The 10,020-nt window shown below is 34.2% G+C and overlaps 1 protein-coding gene across 1 annotated transcript in view; it reads left to right on the top strand.

The window, feature by feature from the left end:
• Positions 1-1,526: 1,526 nt before the first annotated feature.
• The window catches only part of LOC108734385 (focal adhesion kinase 1), a 42,639-nt gene continuing 34,145 nt past the window's right edge, over positions 1,527-10,020 (top strand). The window contains exon 1 of the mRNA XM_025975853.1: positions 1,527-2,176. Within this exon, the coding sequence (XP_025831638.1) occupies positions 2,103-2,176 (74 nt within the window). The 5' untranslated portion in view covers positions 1,527-2,102. The remainder of the gene's footprint in view (positions 2,177-10,020) is intronic.

Below are 10,020 nucleotides of genomic sequence, written 5' to 3'. Positions count from 1 at the left end.
GTTGGGTTGGGTTGGGTTGGGTTGGGTTGGGTTGGGTTGGGTTGGGTTGGGTTGGGTTGGGTTGGGTCTTTGGAATAAATAATAAAGAATGAATACCTTTAGAAATGCACCCTTGTTTTGTAAAAATAGGTACTACCACAAAATGTTCAATTAAATACGATAAAGCTTTTATCAATAATGGTTAAAGAAAGCTCAATATTTGGACTTGATGGAGGATATCAACCACAGTGGCTGGTGAAACGTAACAATAACAACTCCATCTCCAGGCTCTCGGAGGAGGAATCCAGAACCACTTCCATCAAGCCCAAATATTCAACTCTCTTCAGATTATCATTAACTAAAGTTGTATTAGGACTTAGTTTGAGACTGAAACCTATTCTGAAGCCAGTTCTGCATCAAGTTCTGGCTCCGATTCTTGCTGTCACAATTCTTCCCAAAATGTTCCTGATAATATTCAGTTAGTAGAGCAATCGTATAAATAGTCATATCAGATTGAAGTAAGTTAAGGTGGTGAAGCGGGTGACCGTTTTCTCTCACCCTAATGATATGAAATTCCCTGTCATTTTGTATGTCCTCCACGTAAATAAGTATAAGAGACAAATAGTGTTATATTATTTAATTATTAGTTATTAGATAATTATCGTTGGTAAAGGTCTAGGTGATGGCCCCCACCACGAAGGGGTGGGTGGGATCGAAAGAGGAGGTCTCCCCACCACTGTACTATAAAAAGTTCGTGGCGGTCTCACCCCCATAAAAAGTTATAGGGGTTCAAAGTTAATAAATATGCCAATTTTTATACATTTCTAGGCATGTAAATATTTATATAGTAATTCTTAAACAATATTCAAAGGTAAAACTAATGAAAAATACATAAAAATATTGAGAAAGTTATATAAAACATTATTTAAATAAATTTATCAATAGCGTAGGTTAGGTTAGGTTATCGGGTTTTGTTCAAGTGACCACCTCCTTTCGATCCCCCACCTTCACCCGCTTGAAAATAATTTTTTTATTGAATTTTATTTGAATTATAGTGTATGAAAATTGTTAAAATAATCAAATTTCAACCCCCATAACTTTTTATGGGGGTGAGACCGCCACGAACTTTTTATGGTACAGTGGTGAGGTCGATCCCCCCTACCCCCACCCCCATCTAACCCCCATAACTTTTTATGGGGGTGAGACCGCCACGAACTTTTTATGGTACAGTGGTGGGGGAGACCTCCCCTTTCGATCCCACCCACCCCCACCCCCTTTGCCTTATCGTTAAAGTAATGTTTTAATTAGACACTTTTTCAAATCAGACATAAAAAAAATGTATTTTCTCCGGTTTGTAATATGCACCCTATGCACCCTTGAGACAACAAAAACCGTGATAATGATTAGGGGTGGTTTTCGGTCGCGCTTGCGTCCGCGACGTCGATGACGGCGTCGTCGTCTCCTCGGATCCGCGCCGCAACAAAACACAGTCGCCGATGTACGCCACCCCCCATTGAAGAACAGCGTTTCCACCCAACAACGCGTCCCGTCCGTCCGTCTGTCTAGTCTGTCTGTCAGTCTGTGTGTGCTTGTGTATGTCCGTGTTTTATGTAATAAGCGAATAACTCACAGTATATACATGTAAGACCGCGACCATTTATCTTACGTACATGTACATGTGCATGTGCATGTAATATACAATATAATTAACAGCCGGCGCTTCCTATAACTTACTTGTACTGTATACGACGGGCGTCCATCGTGGGAGACCGTCATGGACGCAACAATACATAATAACAGTTGAATTATTGAAAAGCGTTCGTCAGTTTTAATTTGTCTTGTAGATGATGCTGGAATCATCGTGACTGGCGTATATTGTTTGTTTTGTTTATTTTTCGATTCGTTTTTGTCGGTGCCTATCATAGCCTACTGTAATAAAGTGCATACGTACATAATATAAAAGTGTGCGCGACGCGAAGCGTCGAACGTCTCGTCTGTCGAACGCGTTTTTGTTTTGTATTATGTTTTGTGTTGTTTGTTTGTGGTGGTAGTTGTGAACATTAGGTATTGCAAATGTTGTTGTTGTTGTTGTTGGATAGAAGCAGGGAAGGGTGCAGAAGACGATGATGGTTGAAAAGGTCGAAGGATTTCTCATGTATCGGAAGCCGGTCTACAGGATTTTTCAATATCTTGAAACGTAAGTGGTCGATGCTATTGATTCTAAATTTTCGACACGGGCTATTTTTAATTCTCACCATTACTTTTTTTTTGTTTATTTTAAATGCCACAAACTTCTTTTGTTTATATCTCCATATATCTACTCTTCGTTTTCAAGTCAGTTAATAAAAAGAAACGGGTTTTGATACTATCTAAGCTTTACCTGGCTGAAGCTACTTTAATTTCAGTAAAATTCAAAATTATTTGTTTAGTGCCCTGTTTTTTGTTCCTTTCTTAATTTATAATTAATTGATTAGCAGTACCTGTATGTAATTGATTAGGGAAGTCTTTTTCCTTTCTTTATTTTTTTTGTTTTTTATTTTTAGAGATTTATTTTTTACTATTCATTCAACTGCGAAGACTGTAGAGCATTATGGGTTTTATACAAATGTGTGTTGATTTATATAGAAAAATGATTAGTAGTTTTTGATTTCTGCTGAACTTGTTTTGTACCTACTCATGAAAGCACATCGAGCCTAAAACTAATTAATTCTGCATCAATTCTTTTCGCAATTTTTATTACGAGGTTTTCTAACTTTTATACTTGGCTTGACATTTAAAACTAAAATATGTAAAAAAAAAGGCGTGAAATATGTAGTACAAGTGTTAATATTTAAAAATTAGGACTTTGTTTAAATTTAAGTTAGATTCCTGACCGTTACTATTAAATTATGTAGTTTTTTCCAGGATGGCGATCTAATAATTACACAACTATATGGTTTTTGTAACGTTTCGGTTTATTTAACCATCTTCAGACTTTTGGAATGTTACTGCTTATACACACAATTTAAAAATAAGTTAATATCTGTGTATAAGCAGTAACACTCCAAACGTCTGAAGATGGTTAAATTAACCGAAATGTTACAAAAAATATATATTTGTGTAATTATTTGATCGCCACCCTGGAAAAAGCTACATAACTTGGTTTAAAATTGATGATTATTTGAGGACATGCTTTTTCGTACTTTATTTACCCTAGAAATAGTAAAACACGAAAAACTGCAGTTTGTTCCTAATTTTTATTCCATCCTTGTCGGGACTTCCATTATCGGATGCTATAGGCAAACTTCCGGCAGCGTTCAGGTTACCGACCTTCCTATGATAAGACTATTAAATATTGTAGCAAGAAATGGTTTTCAGTTTCGTTAATATCGTTCCAGCCAAACCATCAACTTGCCAGCTTACGTAAACGACAGATACATGATTCGATTGGAAATTGCCAATTAAAATAACAAATAGACTCTTGGAATTACAATACGTGATAAAATGCGTGTCAAATATACGCCAAAATCTATGTAGGAAGTTGTAATTTTGTTAAAGAATAATGATTACATTATTTGTGACTCGTCCTCTTAAATTTTATTGGATTATAACAAATTAACAGCGTAAAATAGACAAAATGTTTCATTACCTCGCGGAGTATATTCAGTTTTATTTTTATTTTGTGTACCTGTATGTTGTTGTCAGTTGTTTCTTACACTTTCCTTTATTATAAAAAAACTAATATGTAGGTCATATATTCAGGACGTCCGAATTGGTCAAAATCAAAACATTTACTTTTCATCATCATCATAAGGTCGTCAGTCCTTAGACTGGTTGGACACGCACCTCCACTCTTTCCTATCCTGAGCTAATCTTCGCATTTCCCTAAAACTAGAACAACCCATAACCTTAACTATATGCGAACAGTAATCTAATCTAGGTCTACCTCTCCCCTCCTAACTCCCGTTTCTGCCTCTAATATGTCTCTGACTAGACCTTCATGCCTGAAGTGTCGTACCAACCTATCTCGCCTATTTCTTATTGACTTCCATAGAATCCTCTGTTCTCTTATTCTTTCTAATACGTCTTAATTTCTAACCTTCTCTACCCACGATATCCTCATCATCCGCCTATAACACCACATTTCGAACGTTTCTAACCTTTCCTATTCCGCCGCGCCCACTGTCCGTGTTTCGCACCCGTAAAGCGCCGTGATCCGAAAATAAACCGTTAACAACCTTTTTCGAATTTCTAAATTTATCGTTTTCGGGCATATAAGTGACTTCTTTTTATTGAAGGTGACTCGACACTGCGCTATCCTCTGCTTTATATCCTTACTACTCCTTCCATCCTGACTTATCTGATTTCCTAGATACCTAAAATCAGCCACTTCTTGTAATTTTTCGTCTCCTATCTTTATATTCTCTCTTTCCCTACTTTTTCTTCCCTTGCATACCAGTATTTTTGTCTTACTTTTATTTATTTTCATAGAGTACCTACTGTTTTGTCAATACCACTTCCAATTTATTTAAAGCTATCTCTAACTCCTCCTTGCTAGATGCTAAAACTGTTATATCATCTGCAAATCTAAGCATACTAATCTTTTGCCCCTGTATATCCATCCCTACAGTTGTACTATCTTTAATGTTGTTGATCGCGTCTTCGATGTATAGATTAAAAAGTAGCAGTGACAGTGTGTATCTCTGTCTGACTCCTTTCCTAATATTTACTTCTCTACGTTGGAATCCCATCTTTATAATTGCCTGTTGCTCTTTATACAAACTAAGTATCACTCTTCTATCTTTGTAACTCATCCCTACATTTTGTAAGTAGGATATTTAACATCTTGTCCTATTTAACATTGTCAAAAGCTTTTTCTGAATCTACAAATCCTATGTACGCACTCATTCTTTTTTCTGTCGTTTTCTCTATTGTTACCCGTAAAGCTAGTATGGCTTCCCGCGTTCCTCTATTTCTTCTAAACCCAAATTTATCTTCCCCTAATAGTTCTATATACCTATGTTTAAAATTAAATTAAAAAAAAAGTATGGTCAAATCTGACGTCTCCTGGCAGAAAAAATAGTCCTGGAATGTCTAATGAACCATCTCAAAAAACAAATTTGCGTTAGAGTGATTTTTCTGCTATCTATAAACTGGAAAATATTTAACTTTACTAGTCTTGGGTCTTTTTACAAGTTAATGTCCGATAAGACAGTGAAGTTTAAAGGCAAGAATTGTTAAAATAATAAAATTTCGAATGATAAAATAATCGTCCTATTATTATTTTTCATTTGTTCGTTTTATTCTTCATAATGTTCAGTTGGTTGCGTTTTTCTGTGAAATTATGCGATACTCGATTGAACACTGTGCATGAATGTCGGCAATTTTAAATTGATTGGGTCAAACCGAAACCGTAATATAAACAGTTGCGTTCGTTGCACCAAAATCCAAAAATGTTTCGCGCATTTGATACTTTGGAAATTCGGGCTGTAATAAAGTCAATTCGCTAGCAACTTCTAGCAGGCTCCGTATGTACAAAGTGTATTATTAATAGAATCGCGAAGTTAACGTACTTTTAAACGGTCACTAATGACCGATATTGAGAGGGCTGATGCTTTTCTCCGAAACCAATTTTTAATTGGCCGAATCCTTTTTCATTGTGATCATTTCCCGACTGGAAATTAGATCAGGATTGCCTGAAAACTGATCAGGCTTCCTGATCCGGATATGATTGCGCACAGGATCCGTTTAAAAGATCCATGCCAGATCCGACTGGTTCAAGGGATAGGGTACTACACTTTGATCAGAAATTTGTCAGATAAATGGATCAATGGAATATACTAATCAGGTGATCAGATCAAGGGGTGGAGTACTGTATTCTGACCAGGAGCTGATGAGATGGCCGTATTACGGAAAATCTGATCTGGAACCTAATCATAATCCGGGTTCCCTGAACTAATTTCTAGTCGGGTTCTTTTATATTGTTTGAATAGATTTTGTAGTTACCTAAATTATTTTTGTTCTAATCAAATCACTCTTTAATTTCTCTTTTTACGTATTACGGAAAATCTGATCCGGATCTGATCATAATCCAGGTTCCCTGTACTAATTTCCAGTCGGGTTCTTTTATATTTTTTGGATAGATTTTGTAGTTACCTAAATTATTTCTGTTCTAATCAAGGCTCTCTTTCATTTTTCTTTTTACGTATTACGGTAAGTCTGATCCGGATGTGATCATAATCCAGGTTCCCTGAACTAATTTCCAGTCGGGTTCGTTTATATTAGTTGAATAGATTTTGTAATTTTATAATTATTTCTGTTCTAATCAATCCTCTCTTTCATTTTTCTTTTTACGTATTAGGGAAAGTGTGATCCGGATCTGATCATAATCCAGGTTTCCTGAACTAATTTTCAATCGGGTTCTTTTATATTTTTTGGATAGATTTTGTAATTTTATAATTATTTCTGTTCTAATCAATCCTCTCTTTCATTTTTCTTTTTACGTATTAGGGAAAGTGTGATCCGGATCTGATCATAATCCAGGTTTCCTGAACTAATTTTCAATCGGGTTCTTTTATATTTTTTGGATAGATTTTGTAATTTTATAATTATTTCTGTTCTAATCAATCCTCTCTTTCATTTTTCTTTTTACGTATTAGGGAAAGTGTGATCCGGATCTGATCATAATCCAGGTTTCCTGAACTAATTTTCAATCGGGTTCTTTTATATTTTTTGGATAGATTTTGTAATTTTATAATTATTTCTGTTCTAATCAAACCTCTCTTTCATTTTTCTTTTTACGGATTAGGGAAAGTCTGATCCGGATGTGATCATAATCCGGGTTCCCCGAACAAATTTCCAGTCGGGTTCTTTTATATTTTTTGGATAGATTTTGTAATTTTATAATTATTTCTGTTCTAATCAAACCTCTCTTTCATTTTTCTTTTTACGGATTAGGGAAAGTCTGATCCGGATGTGATCATAATCCGGGTTCCCCGAACAAATTTCCAGTCGGGTTCTTTTATATTTTTTGGATAGATTTTGTAATTTTATAATTATTTCTGTTCTAATCAAACCTCTCTTTCATTTTTCTTTTTACGGATTAGGGAAAGTCTGATCCGGATGTGATCATAATCCGGGTTCCCCGAACAAATTTCCAGTCGGGTTCTTTTATATTTTTTGGATAGATTTTGTAATTTTATAATTATTTCTGTTCTAATCAAACCTCTCTTTCATTTTTCTTTTTACGGATTAGGGAAAGTCTGATCCGGATGTGATCATAATCCGGGTTCCCCGAACAAATTTCCAGTCGGGTTCTTTTATATTTTTTGGATAGATTTTGTAATTTTATAATTATTTCTGTTCTAATCAAACCTCTCTTTCATTTTTCTTTTTACGGATTAGGGAAAGTCTGATCCGGATGTGATCATAATCCGGGTTCCCCGAACAAATTTCCAGTCGGGTTCTTTTATATTTTTTGGATAGATTTTGTAATTTTATAATTATTTCTGTTCTAATCAATCCTCTCTTTCATTTCTCTTTTTACGTATTACGGAAAATCTGATCCGGATCTGATCATAATCCAGGTTCCCTGTACTAATTTCCAGTCGGGTTCTTTTATATTTTTTGGATAGATTTTGTAGTTACCTAAATTATTTCTGTTCTAATCAAGGCTCTCTTTCATTTTTCTTTTTACGTATTACGGTAAGTCTGATCCGGATGTGATCATAATCCAGGTTCCCTGAACTAATTTCCAGTCGGGTTCGTTTATATTAGTTGAATAGATTTTGTAATTTTATAATTATTTCTGTTCTAATCAAGCCTCTCGTTCATTTTTCTTTTTACGTATTAGGGAAAGTGTGATCTGGATCTGATCATAATCCAGGTTTCCTGAACTAATTTTCAATCGGGTTCTTTTATATTTTTTGGATAGATTTTGCAATTTTATAATTATTTCTGTTGTAATCAAGCCTCTCTTTCATTTTTCTTTTTACGTATTAGGGAAAGTATGATCTGGATCTGATAAAATCCAGGTTCCCTCAACTAATTTCCAGTCGGGTTCTTTTTTATATTTTTTGGATAGATTTTGTAGTTAGTACCTAAATTATTTCTGTTCTAATCAATCCGCTTTTTCATTTTTCTTTTAATTTTATATTTTCTTATTTCTTGCTCTCAAAAATGGCCCAAATGTATTAGGTAGGTAGGCCTCTATTTATAAAGTGCTGCATTGGTATCATTCCCGCTGTCGTTATCTTGAAAGCATGAAACGGAATGTTTGCTAAACGTTGTCAACAGGAAAGCTCTTTCCGATAATAAATTCTGTGACAACAAGCCCTCTTATGATTAGAAGCACTCGACCCCCTTTGTTTATAAATAAAGATCTTGCTGAACCTAACCACACACAAGGGGTGAATGATGCACTGCTGAATGATTTAACGTGTGCTGCAGAATGCGTTTCTTCATTTATTAATTACACCAAAAGGAATTGGTTTAGAAAACTTTATTTTATTTTATCAACAGAACCTTTTTCAAAATGATCAGATCACCGCGGTTAGACACCAACTTTTCGACGTTATTAACGTTCCATTGTTTATATTACACTTCAACTTATTGTTCTGCGGTCGATTTGGTATCATTTGATGTGAGATATGATTGAAAACCAGTGAGTTGTGTATGTAACTCTGAATTCACCCTCTATAGATAAATAAAAGCTATTAAATATTTAATGGGTGTTTTAAGCTGCACCGGAAGAGACTAAAGTAATTGTACACATATTAATTATCCTTTAATTGTTGTTTTTTTTTTTTTTTTTGATTTGGCAGCAAGTTCAGTAACCGCGAAAAAACGCGTTGCACCATTAAGTTCATACGGTTACTTACATGCTGTTACGAAAAGATGAAATCGACCCTTAAAAGAATTTTTGTCTGTCTGTCTATTTGTAAAAGCTAATTAATGTTGAACCCATTTCAATAATAAAACTTTGCAGTCGTGAACAAGAGGTCGTCACAAGTATAGTGGCCTTTTTTAAATTATTTATTGGCTATAACAATTGTGAGTTGTTTAAAGAAAATCCACCTTTAAATATTTTCAAATTTTTATTTCGTATACGGAGAAAAATAAATTTTTATGACAACGCAAAAATTACAATTTTCGTATGTAAATGACTGAATTTGACGTAAAAATAGTAGAATTTATTAGGTAACTTGTATTAATCTCAATTTTGACATGTTTCTTTAAAAATTATTTTAAGTTTCTTAATTATTACATTTTATTTATTTTTACAATTTCGGGTCCAAATTGTAATTTTTATTATTTTCGCTTACGAATAACCAACGGGCTAGTGGGATAAATTGTAAAAATCGCTTAAATATTTAGGTAAATTTTCGTTTTTCATTTTCTTCATGTAATATGTTTCGTAACAGCGTTAGCTTCTTCAATAACATAAATTGGAAACGTTTCAGTGTAGAATGTAAATGAATTATCTTTAGATATACTTTTTGTAACAATTGGAAAGTTAATATTATGAAAATAGAGATTATGATTATTTACGAAAAATAACAAATAGAATATATCAACACCAGTGCTTTAATTATACATATGTATAATGTATATACCACGAAATAGGTGTGCTGTTGTTTTTGGTATGAAAATTTGCAGAACATTACTTTAGTTCAATAACGTTTGATATTAAATATTTACTTTTATGTCAAAAAGCAAGTTATTGTTATATTTCTGTAGAACAGAATCCAAATACAATAGAAAGTTTAAAGTACGATAATGCCTTGCTCGCGAACGGTTAATTTAGAAATTCGATAATGGTTGTTAAAGATGTATGTTTGAAGCACGGCGTTGTACGGGTGTGAAACATGGACAGTGGGAGCGGCGGAAAAGAAAAGGTTAGAAGCGTTCGAAATGTGGTGTTATAGGCGAATGATAAGGATATCGTGGGTAGAAAAGGTTAGAAATGAAGAGGTATTGGAAAGAATAGGAGAACAGAGGACTCTATGGAAGTCAATAAAAAATAGGCGAGATAGGTTGGTAGGACACCTTCTCAGGCATGAA

Source organism: Agrilus planipennis, unplaced genomic scaffold (genome assembly GCF_000699045.2).
Source record: "Agrilus planipennis isolate EAB-ADULT unplaced genomic scaffold, Apla_2.0 scaffold54, whole genome shotgun sequence".
Lineage (NCBI taxonomy): Eukaryota > Metazoa > Arthropoda > Insecta > Coleoptera > Buprestidae > Agrilus > Agrilus planipennis.
Note: the sequence above shows the minus strand (reverse complement) of the source record. Positions and strands in the feature narration are given on the sequence as shown.